Below are 27,102 nucleotides of genomic sequence, written 5' to 3'. Positions count from 1 at the left end.
CTCACCAGCAGTGTAGGAGGGTTCCGGGAAGGGAAGCATTTTATAGTCCTGTGATTAGGTTTCAGTCTTTCGGTCAGCCTTTGTCCCCTGTACTGTACCTGTTGCTGTCCCCATGTTTGCATACATATACACATATACATGCATACACAGATATATATATATACACGCACACATAAGTATCTGTACATATATGCTTTTATGTCTCTTTTATCCATGCATATACTAAACAACATTCATTCACAGTGACACCTTCAATCCTTTTAATCCTACACCATAAGATTTATCCTAGAACCCCTTTCTGATAATGAGAAACCTGTCATAGTTACTATTTTGATGTCTGAACTCTACTGACCTTAATATTTAATGGCTACCTTTATTAAAGTACTGAATTATCAGGCACTATGCTAAGTGCTTTACTTTTGTTATCTAATTTGATTGTAACAACCCTGTAAAAGCTTTGCAGAAGGAAAAATGGATGCTAAAGGAGATTATATAATCTCCCTGTACAACTACTGAATGACAGAACTGGGATTAGAATTTTGGTCTGTGACTCTTGTCTGTGCTCTTAACCATTATGCTATTTTTAGGCAATGCTGCAGTAAGCATTTTCTTCAGGGTTAACTCCTGAAGGAGTCATGGACTGCTGCTTTATACAGTATGCATATATAAAATTTTGATAAGCCCTGATATATTACCTTCCAAAAAGTTGTATGAGTCTGAACCTACCAACTTGGAGAGTGCTGACTTACTGGCCTACTCCCTATTACAGAATATTGTCTATTATTTTAGCTTTAGTTATTTAGTGTTTTTTTTTCCTTAATCAATTTGAGAAACCCTATCCCCTTCCAGTTTCTTCATATGGAAGCCTGTTTAGTTGTATCTGTTCTCTTCTCAAAATTGTTTTATGGTTTTCTCTTAATCTTTGAAAACTATCCAAATGTTTCAACACATTCAAGAAGACTATTTATGATACAGCCTCTACTTATCACTCTATCCCCTATGCTCTTTCCGCACTTGATCCTCAGTCTGGTCTAGCACGCCTCACCTACTTCAGTTCTCTAACCACATGCTTTCTCTTGGTTCTGAGTCTTTGTATATATTGTTCCTTCTGCCTGGACACTTTTTCATTCTCTATTCAGTCACCTTTCTTTTTAGCCAAATTTTGCTTATTTTTACTCATTTATTTTTAATTGAAGTACAGTCAGTTACAATGTGTCAATTTCTGGTATACAGCACAATGTCCCAGTCATGCATATACATACATATACTCATTTTCATATTCTTTCTCATTAAAGGTTATTACAAGATATTGAACATATTTCCCTGTGCTATACAGAGGAAACTTTTTTTTTAAATCTAATTTTATATACAGTGGCTAACATTAGTAAATCTCAAATTCCCAAATTTATCCCTTCTCACCCTCTTTCCGTGGTAACCATAGATTGTTTACTATGTCTAGGAGTCTGTTTCTGTTTTGTACGTGAGTTCATTAGTATCCTCTTTCTTTTTTTTTTTATTCCACATATAAGTGATATCATATGGTATGTTTCTTTCTCTTTCTGGCTTACTTCACTTAGAATGACAATCTCTAGGACCATCCATGTTGCTGCAAATGTCATTATTTTACTCTCTTTTATTGCTGAGTAGTATTCCATTGTATAAATATACCACACCTTCTTTATCCAGTTATCTGTCAGTGGACTTTTAGGTTGCTTCCATGTCTTGGCTATTGTGTATAGTGCTACTATGAACATTGGGTGCATGTATCTTTTTAAATTAGAGTTCCCTCCAGATATATACCCAGAAGTGGGATTGCTGGATCATATGGTAAGTCTATTTTTAGTTTTTTGAGTAATTTCCATACTATTTTCCATAATGGCTGTACCAAACTACATTCCCATCAACAGTGTAGGAGGGCTTCCTTTTCTCCACACCCTCTCCAGCATTTATTGTTCATAGACTTTTAAATGATGGCTATTCTGACTGGTATGAGGTGATAAATCATTGTAGTTTTGATTTGCATTTCTCTGATGATTAGTGATATTGGGCATTTTTTCATGTCTGTTGTCTTCATTGGAGAGTTGCTTGTTTAGGTGTTCTGCCCATTTTTGAATTGGGTTTTTTTTTTTTTTCCTTCTTAAGTTGTATGAGCTGTTTATATATTCTGGAAATTAAGCCCTTGTCAGTCTCACCTTTTGCAAATATTTTCTCCCATTCCATAGGTTTGTTTTACTTATGGTTTCCCTTGCTGTGCAGAAGCTTGTAAGTTTAATTAGGTCCTATTTGTTTATTCTTGCTTTTATTTCTATTGCCTGGGTAGATTGCCCTACGAGAACATTGCCAAGGTTTATGTCAGAGAATGTTTTGCCTATGTTTTCTTCTAGGAGGTTTATCGTATCTTGTCTTATATTGAAGTCTTTAAGCCATTTTGGCTTTATTTTTGTGTATGATGTCAGGGAGTGTTCCAACTTCATTGATTTACATGTAGCTGCCCAGGTTTCCCAACACCACTTGCCGAAGAGACTATCTTTTCTCTGTTGTGTATTCTTGACAAGATTAATTGACTATAGGTGTGTGGTTTATTTCTGGGCTCTGTTCTGTTCCATTGAGTCACATGTCTGTTTTTATGCCAGTACCTGCTGTTTTGATTACTGTGACTCTGTAATATTGTTTGAAGTCTGGGAGGGTTATTCCTCCCACTTCGTTCTTTTTCTTCAGTATTGCTTTGGCAATTCTGGGTCAATTTTGCTTATTTTAGTTCACAGTTTAGATTCACTTCATTTGGGAAACCTGTGATGCCTTTTCTATGTGGTTTATTAAATTGAAGTTTTACAAGTGTCTTATTTCAAAATATGACTTTTATGTGCAGAAAAAAATGGTGGTTAAATAAGGTTTCTTTGGAGAATATATTAAAAATCAAAGGAAACCTTACTGGACATCAACTGTATCTATGAAAACTGCCAAGTAAATGAAAAAGCAAAAGAAAACCAGCTTTCAAAATCTTATAATTGTTTATGGAAAACTACAATGTAGTTTAATTGTGTTTTTTCCATAAAGTACCTGCCAGCCTGTCTGGACTTGACCCAAAGGACATTGTGGCAGTGCTGAATGAGGAGGGAGGCTACCATCAGATCGGACCAGCAGAGTATTGTACTGACTTCTTCATTTTGTCAGTGACCATAGCATTCGCCACCCAGTTGGAGCAGGTTAGTCTTTCCCTCAGATTGGTGATTCATAAAGAACTTTTGAAAACATTTATTTTATTATTATTCTTTAATAGTTTAAAAATTTTATTGAACTATAGTTGATTTGCAATGTTGTTTTAGATTTTAGTTGTTAGTTTTAGATGTGCAAAGTGATTCAGTTATACATACGCATATATATGTATTCTTTTTCACATTCTTTTCCATTATACGTTATTATAAGATACTGAATGTAGTTTCCTGTACTATACAGTAGGTCCTTGTTGTTTATCTGTTTTTTTAATAGTAATTGTATATGGTAATCCCAAACTCCTTATTTATTCCTCCTCACACCTTTCTGCTTTGGTGAACATAGTTAACTGTTTTCTGTGTCTGTGAGTCTATTTCCAGCTTGTAAATAAGTTCATTTGTGTCTTATTTATTTTTTTGGCTCCACATATAAGTGATATCATTTGATATGTCTTTTTATGTCACTTCGTATAATCATCTCTAGGTCCATCCATGTTGATGCAAGTGGCATTATTTCATTCTTTTTTATGGCCACGTAGTATTCCATTGTGTGTGTGTGCGAACACGCACACACCACATCTTCTTTATTCAGTCATCTGTCGACAGACATTTATGTTGTTTCCATGTCTTGGCTGTTGTATGTAGTGCTGGTATGAACACTGCATGTATCTTTTCGAGTTGCAGTTTTCTCTGGATAAATGCCCAGGAGTGGGATTGCTGAATCATATGATAACTTTATTTTTAGTTTTTTAAGGAACCTCCGTACTGTCCTCCATAGTGGCTGCACCGTTTTACATTCCCACCAACAGTGTGGGAGGCTCCCTTTTTCTCCACATCCTTTCCAGCATTTATTAGTTATAGACTTTGTAGTGATGGCCATTCTGATTGGTGTGAAGTGATACCTTGTAGTTTTGATTTACATTTCTCTAATAATTAGTGATATTGAGCACCTTTTCATGTGCCTGTTGGCATCTCAGTGTCTTCTTTGGAGAAATATCCATTTAGGCCTTCTGCCCATTTTTTGAATGGAGTTTTTGTTGTTGTTGGTTGTAGTTGTTGATACTAAGCTGTATGAGCTGTTTGTATATTTTGGAAATAAGCTCACGTCAGTCTCATCATTTGCAGATACTTTTTTCCATTCCATAGGTTGTCTTAATTATTTTTAAGGTTTCCTTTTCTGTGCACAAACTTTTAAGTTTAATTAGGTCCCCTTTGTTTATTTTTGCTTTTATTTCCATTACTCTAGGAACTGGTTTGAAAAAAATATTGCTGTGATTTATGTCAGAGAGTGTTCTGCCTATGTTTTCCTCTGGGAGTTTTAGAGTATCTAGTCTTAGATTTAGGCCTTTAATCCATTTTGAGTTTATTTTTGTATATGATGTTAGAGAATGTTCTAATTTCATTCTTTTTACATGTAGCTGTCCAGTTTTCCCAGCACCACTTATTGAAGGGACTGTCTCTTTTCTCCATTGTATATTCTTGCCTCCTTTGTCATAGATTAACTGACCATAACTGTGTGGGATTTCTGGGCTCTCTATCCTGTTCCGTTGATCTACGTGTCTGTTTTGGTTCTAGTGCTATAGAAAACATTTTACTTTTAAAATCTGTTTTTTCATTATTAAAAAGACTTGCAAGTGAACTTAAAAAATATGAAGAAAACATTTTTCTAAATTATCGGAAAGCAGTTTTGCTTTAGGAAAAGAATAAGTTGGGATGATTTTGATAGTAGGAGGAGAAATTAAATCTCTCAGAACTTAGAAGAAAGACTATAGGTAAACAGTTTGGCATTGTACTGTGTGACATTATAAGGGCTGGTATGAAAGGATTTTTTTCCAAGTATTAAATAATTTACTTTCCGGAAAAATATACTATGCTGGGAACATTGTCTCAGTCTTTCAGGTCTCAATAGCTTTCAGGTCTGGGATTGGATTTTTTCTTATTTACAAACTAACAAATTAGCCTGATACTGTTTTTCTTGGATGCTGGCAGAAGACAGAAGATTCTTGGGTCAGAGACAAAGGAGTGTATCACTCAGCACAGCAAGCAACAGAAATAGCATATTTCTTTTAGTGCCTCTTACTCCAGGTTCTGTGGCGGTGATATAGGGGGCCTAGTTGGTTGCTCCACACTCACTGGGTGTGTGTCACAGCTGAGGAATATACCACTTTTATTGTAAGCAGTCCTGGTCTTTGTCTGGGAAGACACATTACCTTATTTCTCAGGGTTTCAAGCTGCATAAACAACCCTGGGAGGTGGCCTGGGTTAGAGTGGTCAGTTTTAGTGTGCTCAGCAGAAATATGCAGGGATGCTCGGGGCCTATGGCCGATTGCCTCTTTCCAGCAATGGCTCAGTACAAAAGTAGCTGCTGATTCATTGTCCTTTTCAGGATCACATCGAGTTTTTCTGACAGTATGTTGATCTATAGCACCTGACAAATTAGTGTTTTTTAAAAAAAGAGAATATGGCTTATGACTATAAAATTTTTATCCAACTATTCACATTCTTAGAGGTATAAATTTGCCAGATAATCCATATTTGTAAGTGAAATATGAGTTAGTGACCACACTAAATCTTAGATTTATCAGGTAAAGACTTTTCTGAGGAAATATGTTTAACTTTGTCACACTGAATTTCATGCCCACTACAAAAAGTACTTTTTATATGTGTATTCTTTGAGCTTTTAGTCTTTCTCCCTCAGTGTGATACTCTGATTTCCTCATTGACATTTTGTATGTCCTTTTGTGTTTCTCCATCCATTTCCTTATTTTTCTTCTTCTCTTCATAAAGCTCTACTTGTGGATTGCCCCAGATTTTAGTAATGCACACTGGTTGGGGGGAAAGCTAGATTGACCACATCAGAACGCACATTAGATAATGAGTCTACTGTATTTTTACTATGCTAGTAAATACGTGCAAAGTCTTTAAAACTGCTGTTTTATTTTTAAAAATATTTCTTCAACTCCCCCAGAAGGTATGACTGTTAATATTTATCAATCACTTATGCTATGTTTTGTGAAAGAGACATTTTGCTAATGTTGCATTGAGTCCTACCACAACTTTAGGGGATGATTATTTTCATTTTCAGGATGAGGAAACCAAGTCTTCAGAAGGTTTTATAACTAATGGCCTAGTTATTTCTGGCCACATGGTCACCTTCCACATTCTATTGTTTCCATAGTTTGCTCTCTTGTCTCTGAAGGGGTTTTAGAGTAAGATGAATTTGAGTTGTAATCTCATTCTTACTACTTACTAGTTTCTTTACCTCAGGCAACTTACTTAACCTTTCTTAGGCTTGAATTTTCTTGGTTGTATGATGGTGATACTACCAGCTCTGCAGGTGTGCATGAAGGATGAGACAGCACTAACGTGTTTAGCATATAGTTTGTATGTGTGAAGCTATATTTATATGGTGAAAGCTTGCTGTGGGTAATTCACCTATCAAATCCACGAGTAAAATGCAGTTCTTGGTAATACAAAGTAACTTATTAGGACAAATCACTCAGTTTAGTTAAAAAAAAAAAAACACAGATTGATGTTTTGTAAGCTATTTGCTATCTCTAATGAAAATGCAGCTAAATAGGTTCCTCAAAAGACTAAACAGAATTACCATAGAACCCAGCAATTTCACTCCGGGTGTATATCAGAAGAATTGAAAACAAGGTATTCAAATAAAAACTTGTACACTAATTGTCATAGCGGTTCTATTCATAGTATCACAGAAATAACCCAGATGTCCATCTGTGGATGAATAGATGAACATCATGTATATACATACAGTGGAATACTATTCAACCATAAAAGAAATGAAGTACTGATACATGCTACAACAAGTACGAATGGTGAAAACATGCTGAGTGCTGTAAGCCAGACACAAAAGCCACGTATCGTATGATTCCATTTGTATGAAATATCCAAAATAGGCAAATCCATAGAGACGAAGAGCAGATTTGTAGTTTCCAGGGGTAGGAGAAGTTGCTGGGAAAGCAGAATGGGAGTGACTGCCTTATGGTTCTGGTGTTTCTGTTTGGGCTGATGAAAAAGTTTTGAAACTAGAGGCTGGTGATGGTTGTATAGCATTGTGAATATACTTAACATTACTGAAGTGTACAATTTTTTAAACACCTTTATTGTGGTATGGTTCCTGTACAGTAAACTACACATATTTCAGATGTACAATTTGATGAATGTTGATAGATGTATATACCCATGAAACCACCACAATCAAGATAGCTAACATTTCTATCACTCCCCAAGAGGTGCAAATTTCAAATTCCCAGTTTAGCCCTTCCCACCCCCTTTACCCCCCTGGTAACCATAAGTTTGCTCTCTATGTCTTTGTCTCTTTCTGTTTTGTGTATAAGTTGATTTGTGTCCTTTTTTAAGATTCCATGTATAAGTAATATAATATGGCATTTTTCTTTCTCTTTCTGACTTAACTTCACTTAGAATGACAGTCTCTAGGTCCATCCATGTTGCTGCAAATGGCATTATTTTATTCTTTTTTATGGCTGAGTAGTATTCCACTGTGTGTGTGTGCGTGTGTGTGTATACATACACACAGACATAAATATACACACACGTATACATACCACATCTTTATCCATCTGTCAGTGGGCATTTGGGTTGTTTCCATGTCTTGGCTGTTGTAAATAGTGCTGCTGTGAACATTGAGGTACATGTGTCTTTTCGAATTATATTTTCCTCAAGTAAAATGCAGATATATACCCAGTAGTGGGATTGCTGAATCGTATGGTAAGTCTATTTTTAGTTTTTGAGGAATCTCCATGCTGTACTCTATAGTGGCTGCACCAATTTACATTTCCATCAGCAGTTCTTTTTCTTCACACCCTTTCCAGCATTTACCCTGGGTAGACTTTTTTTTTTTCCTTCAAATATTGAATCTTTATTTTCATAGAAAGGGTGACATAGCAATAGGAGGGTTAACCATGGTTGTATATCTTGCTGAATTTCCCAAGGCATACTATTATTTAATATGGAATAGTTACATGACTGTCCTATTTCCTCTTCTCTGTAGTGATTGCCTGCAGTGTATGTAGACAACCTAAATCCCCAGCTAATTCAAACCACTCTTTTTATCCACTTAAAAGTTAGTTCATCACTTCATAAAACCTATTTATCAAACCTCCCAATAAATAGACTGGTTTGAAGATCAGTTCTTGTCATGTTCTCTCCCTGCCATCTGTTTTAGGTATTAGAAGTTAAGAAATGCCTAAAAGCAATAGTCTGAAAGAGGCTAAGAGCAGAGAGCCTAAACTGTCAGAAAACAAAATAATATCCTTGGGCTACAAGGGCTTGTCTAACCAAGTGATAACAGGAATGATGATTAAAATCAATGGTGAATTTACAAATCTCGAAACTAAAATGCATGTTAGGCTTTGGTTACCATTGTTATAGAACAATTGATGGAAGTTTGTGAAGAGGCCATGCACATAGACTAGTTCAGTTTGGCCTATTTATGCTGAGCACCTAGTATGCTGCTACTGTCTGGAGAATGGGAGTAAGACCTGTTCTTTACCCTATCGGAGTTCTCAGTCTTGGAGGGAAGATATTGTTACCAACCAAACTTGGGTTTCCTTATTCATGCACAGTAAAGCCAATTTACTGTCACCGGATTGTGGTGAAGGAAAGTGCAGTGTTTATTGCAAGGCCAAGCAAGGAATATGGGCGGCTAATGCTCAAAAGGCCTGAACTCCCTGATGGCTTTCAGTGAAAGGCTTTTAAAGACAAGGTGAGGAATAGTATTGTGGGGTGCATGATCAGCTTGGACAGTCTTCTGATTGGTTGGTGGTGAGGTAATTGGGTATTAACATCATCAACCTTGTGGTTTCAACTGGTCTAGAGTCCATGTGTTGTGGTCAGCATGCAGTCAGCTTCTTCCACTTGGTGGGGGTTTCAGTATCTGCAAAAGAACTCAAGAAAATAGCGCAGGATATTAACTGTAGGCCTTGAGGAGGAACTAAAGGTCCTTGACTTTGTCTTTTTTTTTTTAGATTCCACATGTAAGTGATATCATATGGTATTTGTATTTCTCTTTTTGGGTTACTTCACTTAGAATGACATTCTCCAAGTCCATCCATGCATGTTGCTGCAAATAGCATTATTTTATTATTTTTTTGTATGGCTGAGTAGTATTCCATTATATAAATACACTACAATCTTTATCCACCCATCCATTGTTGGACATGTAGGTTGTTTCCATGTCTCGGCTATTGTAAATAGTGCTGCTGTGAACATTGGGGTGCATGCATCTTTTTGAATTAGAGTTCCCTCTGGATATATGCCCAGGATTGTGATTGCTGGATCATATGGTAAGTCTATTTTTAGTCTTCTTTCCATAATGGCTGCACCAAACTACATTTCCACCAGCAGTGTAGGAGGGTTCCCTTTTCTCCACACCTTCTCCAGCGTTTATCATTCATGGACTTTTGAATGATGGCTATTTTGACTGGTGTGAGGTGATATCTCACAGTAGTTTTGATTTGCGTTTCTCTAACAATTAGTGATGTTGAGCATCTTTTTATGTGCTTGTTGCCCATCTGGATGTCTTCTTTGGAGAAATGTCTATTTAAGTCTTCTGCCCATTTTTGGATTGAGTTGCTTTTTTTTTAGTATTAAGCTATGTAAGCTTGTTTGTATATTTGGAAATTAGTCTCTTGTCAGTCCCATTATTTGCAAATATTTTCTCCCATTCCATAGGTTGTCTTTTCATTTTGTTCATGGTATCCTTACCTATGTAAAAGCTTTTAAGTTTAATTAGGTCCCATTTGTTTATTTTTGTTTTTATTTCCATTACTCTAGGAGCTGGATAAAAAAAAATATTGCTGTGATTTATGTCAAAGAATGTTCTGCCTATGTTCTTCTGTAGGAGTTTTATTGTACCTGGTTTGACATCTAGGTCTTTAATTCATTTTGAATTTATTTTTGTATATGGTGTTAGAGAATGTTCTAATTTCAGTCTTTTATAGGTAGCTGTCCAGTTCTCCCAGTACCACTTGTTGAAGAGACAGTCTTTTCTCTATTACATATTTTTGCTTCTTGTTGTAGATTAATTAATTGACCATAAATATGTGGATTTATTTCTGGACTTTCTATCCTGTTCCATTGATCTGTGTGTCTGTTTTTGTGCCAGTACCATACTATTTTGATTACTATAACTTGATTACTGAAGTCAGCGAGTGTGATTCCACCAGCTCCATTCTTTTTCAAGATTGTTTGAGCTATTCAGGGTCTTTTGTGTTTCCATTCAAATTTGAACATTTTTTGTTCCCGCTCTGTGAAAATGTCGTTGGTAATTTGATAGGGACTGCACTGAATCTGTATATTGCCTTGGGTAGTATGGCCATTTTAACAATATTAATTCTTCCAACCCAAGAACAGGGTTTATTTTTCTATCTGTTTATGTCATCTTCAATTTCTTTCATCAGTGTTCTTACAGTTTTTGGAGTACAGGTCCTTTGTCTCCTTGAGTAGGTTCATTCCTAGTGTTTTTTTTTTTTTTTTTTTTGGTGCGATGGTAAATGGTATTGTTTCCTTAATTTTTCTCCTATTTTGTTGTCCATGTATAGAAATGCAACTGATTTCTGTATATTAATGTTGTATCCTGAACCTTTACCAGATTCATTGGTGAGCTCTAGTAGTCTTCTGTCCACTTCTTTAGGGTTTTCTACGTATAGTGTCATGTCATCCACGAACAGTGACTGTTTTACTCCTCCATTTCCCAGTTGAATTCTCTTCTTTTTTTTTCTGATTGCTATGGCTAAAACTTCCAAAACTATGTTGAATAAACGTGGCGAGACTAGGCATCCTTGTCTTGTTCCTTATCTTAGAGTAAATGCTTTCAGCTTTTCACCATTAGGTATGATGTTAGGGTTTGTCATATATGGCCTTTATTATGTTGAGGCATGTTCCATCTATACCCATTTTCTGGAAACTTTTTATCATAAATGAATGTTGAATTTTATCAAAAGTCATTTCTGCATCTATTGAGATGATCATATGCATTTTATTCTTCAGTAGTTAATGTGGTGTATCACATTGATTTGCGGATATTGAAAAATCCTTGCATCCCTGGGATAAATCCTTGATCATGGTGTATGATACTTTTATGCATTATTGGAGTCAATTTGCTAGTATTTTGTTGATATTAATAAGTGATACTGGCCAGTAATTTTCTTTTCTTTTCTTTTCTTTTTTTTTTTTTTTGGTGATATCTTTGTGGTTTTAGCACTAGGGTGATGGTGGCCTAATAGAATGAGTTCAGAAGTGTTCCTTTGCAAATTTTCAGAATAGTTTCAGAAGGATAGGTGTTAACTCTTCTCTAAATGTTTGGTAGAATTCGCCTGTGAAGCCATCTGGTCCTGGACTTTTGTTGTTGGGAGTTTTTAAATTACTGATTCAATTTCAGTACTGGTAATTGGTCTATTCATATTTTCTATTTCTTTCTGATTCAGTCTTAGCAGATTGTACCTTTCTAAGAAATCTTCCATCTCTTCTAGGTTGTCCTTTTTGTTGGTGTACAGTTGTTCATAGTAACCTCTTAGGATCTCTTCTATTTCTGTGGTGTCTGTTGTGACTTGTCCTTTTTCATTTCTGAGTTTGTTAACTTGGACCCTCTCCCTTTTTTTCTTGATGAGTCCACTTAGAGGTTTATCATTTTGTTATCTTTTCAAAGAACCAGCTTTTTGTTTCATTGATGTTTTCTATTCTTTTTTTTTTTTTTTTAGTCTCTATTTCATTTATTTCTGCTCTAATCTTTATGATTTCTTCTACTAACTTTGGGTTTTTTTCTTCTTTCTCTAGCTACTTTAGGTGTAAGATTAGGTTGTTTATTTGAGGTTTTTCTTGTTTCCTGAGGTAGGCTTGTATCTCTGTAGACTTCCCTCTGAGAAATGCTTTTGCTGCATCCCAGAGGTTTTATATCATTGTGTTTTCATTTTGATTTGTCTCAAAGTATTTTTTCATTTTCCCTTTGATTTTTTCAGTGATCCATTTTTTTAAAAATCATTTTTTGTGGAAGTATAGTTACAATGTGTCAGTTTCTGGTGTACAGCACAATGTCCCAGTCATGCATGTACATACATATATTCATTTTCATATTCTTTTTCATCAAAGGTTATTATAAGATATTGAATATAGTTCCCTGTGCTATACAGAAGAAACTTTTAAAAATCTATTTTTATATATAGTAGATAACATTTGCAGATCTCAGACTCCCAAATTTATCCCTTCCCACCTCCTTTCCCAGTAACCATAGATTGTTTATTATGTTTGCGAGTCTGTTTCTGTTTTGTAGATGAGTTTAGAGTGCCCTTTTTTTTTCTTTTTTTTTTTACTCCACATTTGAGTGATATCATATAGTATTCTTCTCTCTCTTTCTGGCTTACTTCACTTAAAATGACGATCTCTAGGTCCATCCATGTTGCTCAAATGGCATTATTTTATTCTTTTTTATGGCTGAGTAATATTCCATTGTATAAACATACCACAATTTCTTTATCTAGTCATCTGTTGATAGACATTTAGGTTGCTTCCCTGTCTTGGCTATTGTATGTAGTGCTGCTATGAAATTAAGGGTACATGTATCTTTTTGAATTAAGGTTCCCTCCAGATATATTCCCAGGAGTGGGATTGCTAGATCATATGGTAAGTCTATTTTTAGTTTTTTGAGGAATCTCCATACTTTCCTCCATAGTGGCTGCACCAAACTACATTTCCATGAGCAGTGTAGGAGGGTTCCCTTTTCTCCACACCCTGTCTAGCATTCATGGACTTGAACGATGGCTATTCTGACTGCTATGAGGTGATACCTCATTGTAGTTTTGATTTGCATTTCTCTGATAATTAGTGATATTGAGCATTTTTTCATGTACCTGTTGGCCATTCATATGGCTTCATTGGAGAATTTCTTATTTAGGTCTTCTGCCCATTTTTGGATTGAGTTGTTTGTTTTTTTGTTATTAAGTTGTATGAGCTGTTTATATATTCTGGAAATTAAGCCTTTGTCAGTTTCATCATTTGCAGATATTTTCTTCCATTCCTTAGGTTGTTTTGTTTTGCTAATGGTTTCCTTTGCTATGCAAAAGTTTTTAAGTTTAATTAGGTCCCAGTTCTTTATTTTTGCTTTTATTTCTATTACCTGGGTAGACTGCCCTAGGAGATCATTGGTAAGATTTATGTCAGAATGTTTTGCATATGTTTTCTTTTAGGAGATTTATCTTGTCTTATTTTACATTTAATTCTTTAAGCCATTTTGAGTTTGTTTTTGTGTATGGAATGAGGGAGTGTTCCAACTTCATTGATTTACATGCTGCTGTCCAGTTTTCCCAACACTACCTGCTTAAAGGACTGTCTTTTCTCCATTGTATATTCTTGCATCCTTTGTTGAAGATTAATTGATTATAGGTCTGTTGGCTTATTTTTGGGCTCTCTTCTCTGTTCCATTGATTCATATGTCTGTTTTTGTGCCAGTTCCCTGCTGTTTTGATTACTGTAGCTCTGTAGTATTTTCTGAAGCCTAGGAGGGTTATTCCTCCAGCCTTGTTCTTTTTCTTCAATATTGCTTTGGCATTTCTGGGTCTTTTGTGGTTCCATATAAATTTTAGGATTGTTTGTCATTGGTTGTTTAGTAGCATATTGTTTAGCCTCCATATGTTTGCAGGTTTTTTTCTTTCCTTATAGTTGTTTCCCAACCTCACAGCATTGTGGTCAGAAAAGATGCTTGGTATAATTTCAGTTCTCTTAAATTTACTGAGACTTGCTTTGTGGGCCAACATGTGGTCGATTCTGGAAAATGTTTGTAAGAAGTGTACACACAAGAAGAAAGTGTATTCTGTTGCTTTCAAATGGAATGCTTTATAGATGTCAGTTAAGTCCATCTGGTCTAATGTGTAATTTAGGACCTGTGTTTCCTTATTGATTTTTCTGTCTGGATGACCTGTCCATGATATAAGTGGGGTGTTAAGGTCCCCCACTATTATTGTGTTACTGTTGATTTCTACTTTTATGTCTGTTAATGGCTTTATAGGAGGTTCTCCTATATTGGGTGCATATATATTTACCATTGTTATATCTTCTTGGATCGATCCCTTGAGTATTATGTAATGTCCTTCTTTGTCTCTTCTAGCAATCTTAATTTTAAAATCTGTTTTGTCTGATATAAGTATTGATACTCCCACTTTCTTTTGGTTTCCATTTGCATGGAATATCTTTTTACATCCCCTTTCAGCCTGGATATGTCTCTAGCTCTGAAGTGGGTTTCTTGTAGACAGCATATATGGATGTTTTTTCTGTGTCAGTTCAGCCAGTCTATGTCTTTTGGTTGGAGCTTTTAATCCATTTTACATTTAAGGTAATGATCGATAATGTATGATCTTATTGACATTTTAAAAATTGCTTTGGGTTTGTTTTGGAAGTCTTTTTTTCCCCCGTCTTCTTTTTGTTCTCTTTTCTTGTGGTTTGATTACTAGAGAAGTTCCTTTAACATTTGTCATAAAGCTGGTTTGGTGGTGCTGAGTTCTTTTAGCTTTTGTTTATCTGTGATGCTTTTGATTTCTTTATCAAATCTGAATGAGAGCCTTACTGGATGGAGTATTCCTGGTTGTAAGTTTTTCCCTTTCATCATTTTAAATATATCGTGCCACTTGCTTCTGGCCTGAAGAGTTCCTGCTGAAAAATCAGTTGATAACCTAATGGGAGTTCCCCTGTGTGTTATTTGTTGCTTTTCTCTTGCTGATTTTAATATTCTGTCCTTATACTTAATTTTTGTCATTTTGATTACTGTGTGCCTTGGTGTGTTCCTCTATGGGTTGATCCTGTGTGGAACTGTTTGTGCTTCTTGCGCTTGGGTGACTGTTTACTTTTCCTAGCTAGGGAAGTTTTCAGCTGTTATCTCTTCAAATATTTTCTCAAGTTCTTTCTCTGTCCCTTCTCTTTCTGGGACTCCTGTAATGGGAATATTAGTGTGCTTCATTTTGTCCCAGAGTTCTCTTAAGCCATCCTAGTTTTTCATTTTTTTTTCTTTTTCTTTTTCTTTTTTTTTTTTTTTTTGTTCTGCAGTACTGATTTCCAGTAGTCTTCTAGCTCACTGATCCATTCTTCTGTCTCATTTAGTCTACTCTTCGTTCCTTCTAGTGTGTTATTCATTTCAGTAATTCTTCAACTCTGTTCGGGCATCCTGTATATTTTCTCATTCTTTTCTAAGAACCTCCCTTTGTGTATCTATACTTCTGAGTTCTCTGAACTCCTCATCACTTATATCTCTAGTATTTTATCTTGTGCCTTGGCCTGGAAGATACTCCTCTGCTGCCTCATATTTTCTAACTTTCTGTTTCTGCTTTTAGGTAGGTTAGTTACGTTTCTCGACCTTGGAGAAGTGGCCCTCTGTGGGAGACCACCTATGTGTCCCAGCAGTACACTTCTCTCTTGTCACCCAAGGGCCAGGGTCTAGGCAATCCCAGGGTAGGGTGTGGTCTGTGTTTGCAGATTCCTTCCACAAGCTTTGGGATTGTTGTTTTCTTATTTCTGGTTTTCTGCCCTCTGGTGCATGAGGCTGGGCTGGAGTCTTATTCAGGTTTCCTAGCAGGAGTAGGTTTCTGCCCAGTGCTGAGTAGAGCTTTGTCCTGGCCCTCTGGTGGGCAGTGCCATGTCTTGGGGTGTGTCTAGAGGTGACTGTGGGCTCAGGAAGTCTGCTGATGGGTGAGGCTGGGTTCCCACCTACTATGTTGTTTGGCCTGAGACTTCCCAGCACTTAAGCCTACAGGCTGTTGGGTGGGGCTAGGTTTTGGTGCTAATGATCCAAGCAAAATGTTAGCCTCCAGGAAAGCTCGTGTATATGAACACCCCCCCCAATCAGCCACCAGCTTTTAGGGCCACTTGGGTGAACCACACCCACCCCCTGCCTCCCCAGGAGACCTTCCAAAACCAGTAGGCAGGTCTGGCCCAGGTTCCTGTGAAATCACTGCCTCTGCCCTTAGACCCAGCACGTGCAAAATTGTGTGTGCTTCCCAAGAGAGTGAAGTGTGTGTTTCCCCCAGTCCTGTGGCGCTCCTGGAGGCAAGCCCTGCTAAGCCTTCAAAACCACATTTCCTGGGGTTTACTCTTCCCAATGGTGGAACCCCAGGCTGGGGAGCCTGACGTGGGGTCTCAGAACTCTCACTCCTGTGGGATGGCCTCTGTGACTTAATTATTCTTCAGCTTGTGGGTTGCCCACCCCGGCAGGTATGGGGCCTGATTATATCTTAAGCACGCCCCTCCTAATGTCCCACTGCGGTTCTGTCTTTATGTTTCCAGTTGAAGTTCTTTTTTCACTAGTTGCAGTTTTTTTTTTTTTCCCAATGGTTGTTTAGTTAGTTGTGCTTTTGTTGTAGTCACAAGGAGAGACAAACTTGTGGTCCTGCTAATTCTCCATCTTGATCAGATCAGCTAGTCATCTGTTAATCAGGATCCCCTGAAGGAATGGCATGGAGAACAGGTTTCTGTGAACCAAAAGTTGCAGAGAAACTTGTGTTCTTTAAATTTTTTCCAAAAGATTTTTTATTGGTCCTTAGCAGATTTTTTTTTGTGGTTTCTTCTAGGTCTGTCCTTATGATTTATTATTTTTCCTTGGAAATGTTGTCTTCCCAGCTAGATAAATCTTCACAGAGACGACTGTCTGGTTTTCAGATATTTATCACCCAATCCATAGAGCTTTAAGTATAGTCCTGCATCTGCTGGACTCCAGTAACAAGCTGTTGCAAGGCTAGTGTCAGATCCCCATCTGAAGCATCCAGCAGTGTGGTAGAAGTAATCAGGTATTAAGCTGAAACTCCTTCTCATCTATAAGCCTTTGCTATAAAATTCTCTTGGTAACTGGAAAAATACTCGAATCTGGCTGAGCAGTGTTCTGGAAGATAAACTCTTGTGCAACAGTGGAAATGGGAGGGTGGAGGTCAGCAGAGGATTCCAACTTGTAAAACAAAGCTAGGGAAAATGCTTGCCTGTGCAGGTTGGAGCCTGCAGCCTGTTTCTGAATCTGAATTGTACAATTTTTAATGGTTAAAACAGTAAATATTCTGTTATGTGTATTATACAATAATTTTTAAAAATGCACTAAAAATTAAGCCCAATAATTTATTTATCCCTTGATACTGCTTAGTATTACTTGTTTGCTTTTTTTTAATTCTTTACAGACAAGCCAAGGATTAAAAAAAATAATGATGTAGTTTCTTTTTTTTTCCTCACGCTAGTGGAAGGCAGTGTGAGAAATCATCTAGAAATAAACAAACACCTTTGAGATGCAAATGAATGACTTAGAACTTTGATACTCTAAAGTAGTAGAAGGAAGGAATTTGGAGCAGGAATACTGCATGGTCATACTCTTGCTAACTTTTTAAATATTGAAAGTTAAGGGTAAAAAAAAAAAAAACTAGTTTCTAAACCCATGGATGATAAAGGATGTTTTAAAAGAATCTCTTCTCTTAGTGGTAATTACTTAGAATTAAATGGTACTATGAAATATCAAAGGGCTAACTTTATTTCGTAAAATTTTTATTGCTCTCTGGTTACAGAAGAAAATAAAAGAAAATGCAAGTATCTTTTAATTAAACTCCTCAGAAATAATCACCCTTAAGGGTAGTCTGTTTTTTCCTCAGACATTTTCTCGTTCGTGTAACAGCTGACTATGTGCAGAATTGTAGAGGTGAACATATATTATCTCTTTTAGTCCTTTTCAACAACCGTGCTCTTAACAACTACAGGTGTATAGTTGCTGGCTCTCAATGTATATAAATATATATGATTAAAGTCCACATGATTAAAATGTACTCAATGAAACATACATTTTAAAGTATAGGAGTAAAGTAATAATGTACTTTATATACAGTAATATACTTTATATAAAATACTTATACGTATTGACTATTTACTGTGTGCTCAATACTAGGCTGTTTGTATCTAAGTGGTTAGTACTTTTATTTCACAAACTGTACAAACTGTCCTGTAACTTTTTTTGTCTTAACAGTGTCTTAGATAACTTTCATATCAGTATATCATTATTTAGCAACCATGCTGTATGGTAACTCAAGCATATTTAAGCCATCATCTCCTGTTGATGAACATGTCAGTTACTTACAATTTATTGTTATTTTAAACAACGTGCTACCAAACATTAAAAGTCTGTTAGAAGATATTGTACATTTTATGGCATAAGAATCCCATGTCATCATGTTCTGTGTGGCCATGAACCTACCAACTTTGAGAAGTAACACTCCTAGTACAAAAGACACTCTTTTGTTACTGTTAATTTATAGGTCTTCAAATTTTGAGGGTAGCTAAAAAAGTTTTTTTTTTAATTTGTATTTTATCAGAGGTCTAGATTAAGATGTTACAGTAAATAGCCTGGGTTAAGATTTGTTAAAAACCTCTCATTTATGGAGTGGATAGTGGAATAAAGGTAAGATGAAATAAGATACGTGGAAATAAGGAAAGCTCCAGGTAAAATATTTGACCACTTTCTTCTAAAAGAACTTTTGTGTATTCATTCATGAATCAATTGAATGAAATGTAAACATTAAAACATAAATCTATAAAAGTAGTTTAGTCTCTGTGCTTGTGTAAGATAAACCTTTAAAAATTAATGAAACTAATTTGGTAGAGATTGGAAATTTTGAGTGATTAATTTTATGACTTGGAATAAAAAAATCAACATTTTAGCAAATATTTTAGGAATTTATCAGTCATGAGCATGTGTAGTGGTTTATAAAGTTAGTAATCTTTTTTTTTTCCCCCTTTAAATGTTTAGTTAATTCCATGTACCATGAAACTTCCAGAAAGACAGCCTGAGTTTTTCTTTTACTATTCTTTACTGGGAAATGATGTTACAAACGAACCCTTCAATGATTTGATCAACCCAAACTTTGAGCCAGAGAGAGCGTCTGTTCGAATACGTAGCAGTATAGAACTTCTTCGTGTTTACCTGGCTCTTCAGTCTAAACTGCAGGTAGGTATGGCAGAAAGTTGTTTCTTATTAGAGATGATTTTTTAAGAGGTAGCTAAACTCTCTTATTTCTGAAGTAGATATCATCTTTCTGCCACATCTTTTAAGGTTTTAGGAATTATCCTGACTTGCAAAGTCATAGCATGACAGTTTCTTTAGAATTTTAGGGGATGATACCACCTTAACCTAGTTACTATAAAAAAAAAAAAAGATAGATTAGTTATCAGTCCTTTATAATAAAAAATTGTACCTGAGGCTTAAAGCTGTGGGCACGAAGCGGATTTCATTATTGCTAGTAGAGATTAGCTGTCACCATACAACACACTCTAGATTTTATACATCTTACTGCTGTTAAAAGCAAAGAGTTAAAACAACTTTCTAAAACCTGCCCTTGGGCTGAGTATTTCTGTAAACCAATTTTAAATTAGACTCTATTTAGAAGTGAATCTTACCTAGTCCAAAATTACTTTTCTGTTTTTTATTATGATTGCTTTTAATCAGATGGAAATAGGATAGTGAAACAGTGGGTTAGGTAGTCATTTTTTTAAAGTAAGGTGACCACTCACTAGACTTTGCTTGTGTTTTGAGTGGGACATGAAAAGACGCATTAAGAATTTTAGTGGAACTCAATTCTAGAGGTGGTTCTGCTAAATCCAAGGTATTTAGAAAGTTGAAGTTTATATAAAATGATGAAATGCAGGGGAAAAGCACTTTGAATTTTATTCTACATCCAGCATATTTATAGTCCTTACCAAAACTAATGACTTATTTATTAGTTTGATTCTCAAGGACATTTAAATCATAAAAATCCTCTCTCTCCAGCCCATTAAAAACATCACACCTAATAACATTAAGACTGTTTTAGGTCATGGCTGATTCTGGAACTAAGAATATTTTTATGTAATGATTGCATATGGTTCATATGAATATTAAGTTTGCTAAGGCTTCAGTGTAGTAAGGGAAAAGAATAGTTTATGTGATACATATAACACATACCTGGAACAGGTTGTTTTTTTTTTTCTTGGTGGTTGCAAAAGGTGGTCATGTCCAAGTTTTGATGTGCTAGCAGTGATTAACAATACATTCCACCCCAGAGGTATTCTCTTTTACCATTTACTGTTAAGCACTGTTTTATGTATAAAGTTTGAAAATCAAGAAAAGAGAGAAACATTCAAGGTGTGTTATGGGTGAATAAAACAAATTATTTGAGGTTCTTTAATTTCCAAATAGGTCTGGATCCACTAATTTTTTAAGAACTGTGTTTAAATTAATTTTAAAGTGGAAATAGAAAAAAAATGCTTGAGGTATTTGTTTTCTGTTTAAATTCATATATTCCTGATGCAACTTGCATATGTAAAAAGCATAGTAAAATATGAAAGTAACCATAGCTCACCAGAGACAGAAAAGAGAAGAAGGTGACAATCACAGGAGTGTACATACTGAAAGAAAAAAGTGAAAAGAATTAATAGCTTTTTAAGGAATTCTGGGTAAACTTTGTGGCTTATCAGCAGTTTTAACAATCATGTGTGATAGTCGTACTTAGTCACTGCAGGCCAATAAGATAACCTGCATTCTGTTTTCCTTCTATGGATCATTTTGTGACTTTTTGTTAAGTTGGTGTGTTTAATATAAAGGAGAAAATACAAAGCCTGATTTTGATTTTCCCTTTCATGTTAGATCCATCTCTGCTGTGGAGACCAGTCACTTGGAAGTACAGAAATACCCTTAACCGGATTACTGAAAAAGGGTAGTACAGAAATCAACCAGCGCCCAGTCACAGTTGAGGGTGCCTTTACCCTTGACCCTCCAAACCGAGCCAAACAGAAGCTGGCTCCTATTCCTGTGGAGCTGGCCCCCACTGTGGGAGTGTCTGTGGCTCTGCAGAGAGAAGGCATAGAAGCCCAGGCAAGTAGTGAACCTGCTTCCCCTCCTCTGGCTTCTTCGATGTTGCTCATGATTATTCACAAAAGTGGAACTTCAGAAGAGTTACCTAGCATAAGAAAATAGTTATTACTCTTCACTGGTGGCCTTCATTATATGATACCTCCTCTCCAAAAAGTCCCTTCTGGAAAGTGCCATGGCTTCTGTCGTGGTTCATAAGTGACTCTATCCAGAGCCTTTCAACAGTCTTCTTGTGTAGTAGAAACAATTCCTCTCACTCCGAGCTCATAGGCAATGACTATGGCAGAAAGGGAACCCCAGTAGAAGAGAACATTTTTAGACCTAGTTTCTGGAAATCGGTATTAGTGAATCTTTTTTGGTTGGCTCAGCCTTAGCTTAGGTAAGAGTCTTGGCTCATGAGTGCTTTTTATAGCCTTCATACAGTCTCTAGGCAATAGAGATGGGCATTTATTTGAATGTGTATGTTTTTTGATTATATATTTTGCCCTAGAATCAACGTTAGTGTCCTGTTCTTTTAAAGAACTACATGGAATCTTTTTATGTAGGTTGTGAACTGAAGTGAGAGTTCGAAAAAACATATATTCATGTATTTTTAGAGGTTGGGGAGCAAAGAGAGACCATCATACTAGACATCTGGGTTTTCAGGTTTTTTTTTTTTTTTAATTTTTAGTAATGTATAGACCTCCTTTGTATTGCCTTGGTGGGAATACCATTTCTAGGATATTCCCTATCCTCACTTATGCTTGACTTATTTTATCAAATACCCCTTCTTACACATTAGGATGATACTGAGCTCTGGATATCATATTTCCTTCCTGTTCATCTTCCTTTTTCTGGTCCTAGATGCTATAAGAAAATTTGCAAATTATGAAGAAAAATAGACTAGGAATATCCAAACTGGGAAAGGAAGCTTATCTTTTTTAAAAACAGAATCACGTTTTTTGCTTGATTATGAAGGAAAGTCCTTTGCAAATTATACTTTATTTAAAAATTGTTTTTAGTCTTTAATTCAATTAAAGACCCAGAATGAAAATGAGCCACACCATTCAAAGAAGAGAGTTTTAACCCCCATAAAGGAGAAGATACATACTGGGCCAAAATCTCCAAGCGTGTCCCCTGTTCCACCTTACAACCAGTCACCTCCAACAAAAGATGATGCAACAGAAAGTGAAGTGGAAAGCTTACAGTATGATAAGGATACAAAACCAAATCCAAAGGGTAAGATAATCCTTTTACAAATCTTGTAGGTATAGATTTTTCAGCCATCTAATAATTGAATAAATGACTATGAGAGTTTTCATGGGTTCTAAGTAAAAATTGTTTTTAAAGAGCCAATAATGTGTGGTGATGTTAAAAAAAAAATGAGTTTAAAGTAATTACAATTTATTTAACCTTATGATAGAATTTGCTAAAGTGTAAGAATTTTTTATTTACTTTCATACTAGAAATGGTAGCTTATTCAAAAGAAGTTAAAGACTACAGTTCTTTCAAATAGATGTTTAGCAGACTCTTGACTGTCTTGAATTTATTGGAACTGTAGAGAAAAGCTATTAACTGCATCTTATAGGAAACTCATAATAATGATTTTTTTTAAGTGTGATGATCATCTATTTTATTTGTCCCTTATGAAAATACTTAAAGTAAATAAGTGATATGTGCTTTAGAGTATCCTTCAGAATTACAAATATGTTAAGAAATCTAATTTGTATCCTCATAATAATCATTTTTGATCCTAAAGTTAAGAAATAGTCTAAGAATGCATACTTGAATGCATATTTATCTGGCCTTATAAAATTTCTCCGTCTGTTACATAAGGAGCTATAGTTAAATTTAGTAGCATTAAGTAATTAGTGTAGTGGTGGATTAGGAGTTAGAAGTTTGGATGCAAGTTAAGAGCTCTGTCACTGAGTAGCTCCACTACAGGACTTGGGCCATTCACTAAATGTCTCTGGTGTATAGCAGGTTTGGACTAGATACCTCTGTCTTTTCAAGTTTTAGTTTTTTATTAGACTTTGTCACATGTGCTAAAAATAACCAAACTACTTTTTAAAAAGTGATGTAATTCTATCTGCAGTAAGTCTCAAATACAACCCTTCAAATACTAAGTTATGGTCACCTGCCTCTTGGAAATAAGTTAGTGTCTGTCAGGCTGCTGTCATACATTACTGCATCGGTATTGTGTGGTTTTATGTTTTGCAATATATGTTGAGAGTAAGCTGTTATTTAAACAGTTCCATAATGGGAATTAAAATCTACAGAATTTGGGGCAAGTCACTTTAAGAAGTTTATGCCTCAGTTCCTATGTTTATAAAATCAAATAGTCAAATTCCATGTTTGAAGGTAAATGAGATGGTATCTTTAAATTATCTAAATAATTTAAAAGAAACTGTTAGCAAGTGGAGTTTTTTAAAAAAATTTTATGTTCATTTCAGCTGTCACTTCTTCTGTACCTGCTTCACTGGCCCAGCCAGTGACTACATCCATTGCTTCAGAAACAGCTTCAGGACAGAAGATTGCTGTTCCAGCAACATCACATCATTTTTGCTTTTCAATAGACTTAAGGAGTATCCATGATTTGGAAGTTGGCTTTCCAATCAACTGTATATTAAGGTGTGATTTGCTTTTGTTTCAAAGTATTATTTTCTGAGGAGATATGCCTTTCCCCTATTTGGGGGAGTTGCAGAGGAGAAGTGTCACCAAAGGAGTTACAACATTTGTTAAATCAGCGGACTGGTTAAATGGTGTGAATAATGGACAGAATCAAAGGGGCCCAGCACTGAGTGTGATGGTGAAGTCATAGAATGGGGGGAGGGGGCTTGTCCTAATGACTTTAAACGTAAACAGGGTGGCACTGGTGGTTTGAGAAGTAACAGTTTTGCCTATTTTGATACAATAATTGTAGGTATTTATAATAATTTGTTTATGCTCCTGTTTAAGATGCAGTGACTCTGGAACTTAAATGGTGGTGTTTCTAGAAAAGGTGCCAAAGATCGAAATAATGGAAGTACAGTATCTGATTTTAATATAAAACTGTATTATAATGGGAGGTTATATTCCTAATATATACGTTTCATACCTATGAATCTAAAAACCATACCAAATGAACTGTAAGTGGAATGTGTCCACACTGTTCAATTTAAAGAATTAAAACAGATATTTTACTCAGTTAAGTGGCTTTACACAATGGCTTGGTTTTAATAATCTTACATTTCCTAGACTTTTTGGCTGAGATATATATATAGTGAATGTAATAAAATAATTGTTTTAGTTTGGAGTATTTAAGGTTCTCATTGATTACTGTGGAGCGAGCATTAGCATCTGTAATGAAGTTGTTGATCTATATGTGATTAAAATGAGAAAATCTTCCTATCATTGTGGATTGCCACTCCTAGGAATGTCAGCAACTACTCATTGCTTCCTCCTGTTATTCAAAGCATATTTTCCTTTCGGTGCATAAATCAAATCCTTGTATCTAAATTTTCAGTTGATTCCTTTTCAAGTTGTTTCCATAATCCTCTGAGCTCTGGTGTGAATAACAGACAGAATCAAAGGGGCCCAGCGTTGAGTGTGATAGTAAAGTCACAGAATGGAAGTCTGTCCATCCAGCTTAAGTTCTGTATTTTACCTCATGTCAAAGGCAGAGAATCTTTACTAAAATGTTACTTATTTTTAAATTGAAAGGCAAAGAAAAGTTTTCTCTTAATAGACATAGCTTTCCTCACAGAGGGTATATAACAAAGAATTACTCCGTTTTCTCTTCAGCTGCTACTAGAGAAACTGATCTTAGGAACTTAGAGATGATGTTGGCCAGAGCACAGAGATGATTTAAAACTGGATGCTATAAGGGAGAAGCCTTGAACGAGCCCACTTAGAAAGCACTAATACTAGTTTTTGTGTTTCCTTCTTTCCATAGAATCATTTTTTGTTTGTTTTGTTTATAATCATTAAGTGCCTACACTGTGCCAACAGTTTGCCCAGTATTAGGGATACATGGTCCATATAAACAGAGAACTCTATCTGGTGAAGATAAATTCAGAGTTAATACATGAGGGAGGCTAGACATTCACTTGGCATAGAAAAGAGAAAGTATTCTACCCCAAGGAAATGGTTATGATCAACTTAAGACTCTACAGAAATCGGTTGATAAGGACTCGTGTTTCAGTCTTTGACTCATTGTACAGCTCTTTTTTTTTAAATGTTGGGCATTTAACTTTGATAAAATTTATGTAGTGTAGTGATTAAATGTCTAGGCGATATACTTGCTGAGATGATCTAAATTCAGTGTATGTAATTATATACCAATTGAGTGTATGCACAGGATTCTTCCTGTAGGAAAAGCAGTTTTCACTACGAGAGTTTCAATTCTAGTTTTCTTAATAATAAAATATAAGATGAAATTAAAGTGAGCATTACTTTAAATACAAAATAAGTTCAGCCGTAGTCAGACTTTCTTCTATTTAATGTGGTGTGGCTTTTATGATGAAAGAAAGAAATGGTGTTATGTCACTGTTTGATTCATCTGTAGTATGTATTTCAGTTGGTCTCATTGATTATCAGTTCAAAGACTAAATACAATTTAAAAATTGGTGATAGGAGTAAAACCATAATGTATTTGTAACATTTATTTATCTGTTTTAAAAATTCTATTTGCTCATAATCTTAATATTACACTTTTTAAAAACAGCCTTTCTAATAAATCTCATCTGTAAACTATAAGATTTTGTTTTTCTTAAATTCTAGGTACTCATATCCTTTCTTTGGAAGTGCAGCTCCTATTATGACTAACCCTCCTATAGAAGTTCGGAAAAACATGGAAGTCTTTCTTCCGCAGTCTTACTGTGCATTTGATTTTGCAACTCTGCCTCATCAGCTGCAGGATACTTTCTTAAGGTAATGTATACACTGTGTGTGTGTGTATGATACTGTTTTCTCAAATCACCAGTTGAAAATTTGTATCTTATTAACAAGAGGAATTCCTGTATATTTAAACCCACAGAAGTTTATGCTTTTGAGTTTGTCTGAGTTTGGATATTAGAACTTCCTTAAAACTATGTGAGTAATGAAGGAACTCTGAAAAGTAGTCTTGTTTTTTCGTAATACAACATGAGAAGATAAATACAAACTGTTTAGTTTTTATTATTGATTCACCTAATGGCTGTCATGTATTATTTCCTTTTTCTGTTTTTTTTTTTAATCTATAAAATGAAGGTGTTGATCCAGCTATATGAAATGGATTTGTGAAGAAAAATGAGATCTGTGAAATGTCATTTTACTTTCTCAGCGTATCACAATTCAAAAAATTTTTTAGAAGAATGAAAACTAACTACACATAATTAATCGTTTGTATAGGAATCATAGTGTTGGAAGGGTTTTCTTCATTGCATAGAAAGAGGTGTTAAAAATGTAGTAGTATTTTTCTATTTGTTACCTGTAGAATTGAGCCTTTACATTCCAGGTAACAAAAACATCTTTGACTACATGAAAAGAATTCAGAAATTTTAGTCCAGAAGTCTTAGTTCAGAGTTGATAGTTATGGTCATGTGTTTCTCTTTTCCTTAGGATTCCATTACTGGTTGAATTATGGCACAAGGATAAAATGAGTAAAGATTTACTTCTGGGAGTCGCCAGAATCCAACTTTCTAATGTCTTGTCTTCAGAAAAGACTCGCTTTTTAGGTTCAAATGGTGAACAGTGTTGGCGACAAACCTACAGTGAAAGTGTGCCTATTATAGCAGCACAAGGGTAATACGGTTCCTATAATTGGTCTTAGCTTTGCTTCTTATTCTGATTAGCTACCTACATTCTTATCCTTTCGTTTTTGACCTTTTCTCTTTGACCTATGGGGGCTATATCTCAGTTTGCTCGTCAGCTTTTTGACCCCTACTGTATACTCTCACAGCGAGAATGTGTGCTACCATAATACTGTAATGCTTACTCAGAAAGTTGAGTATCTCTCCTTTCTTTAGCCTGGCAATTTTAAGTTCAAGATTGCATGTT

At 35.5% G+C, this 27,102-nt stretch overlaps 1 protein-coding gene across 7 annotated transcripts in view; it reads left to right on the top strand.

Moving 5' to 3' along the window:
- CEP120 (centrosomal protein 120) overlaps positions 1–27,102 on the top strand; it is a 160,930-nt gene that overhangs the window by 96,255 nt on the left and 37,573 nt on the right. For 6 of the 7 annotated variants that reach the window (XM_010971543.3, XM_074360568.1, XM_074360566.1 and 3 more), the window contains 7 exons: positions 3,058–3,206; positions 19,009–19,206; positions 20,881–21,108; positions 22,107–22,323; positions 23,538–23,715; positions 25,846–25,995; positions 26,665–26,847. In XM_010971543.3, the coding sequence (XP_010969845.2) occupies positions 3,058–3,206; positions 19,009–19,206; positions 20,881–21,108; positions 22,107–22,323; positions 23,538–23,715; positions 25,846–25,995; positions 26,665–26,847 (1,303 nt within the window). The remainder of the gene's footprint in view (positions 1–3,057; positions 3,207–19,008; positions 19,207–20,880; positions 21,109–22,106; positions 22,324–23,537; positions 23,716–25,845; positions 25,996–26,664; positions 26,848–27,102) is intronic. The other variant, XM_045507740.2, reaches the window with a different exon arrangement.

Source organism: Camelus bactrianus, chromosome 3, assembly GCF_048773025.1.
Source record: "Camelus bactrianus isolate YW-2024 breed Bactrian camel chromosome 3, ASM4877302v1, whole genome shotgun sequence".
Classification (NCBI taxonomy): Eukaryota; Metazoa; Chordata; class Mammalia; order Artiodactyla; family Camelidae; genus Camelus; species Camelus bactrianus.
This window is presented reverse-complemented; position numbering and strand designations above follow the sequence as displayed.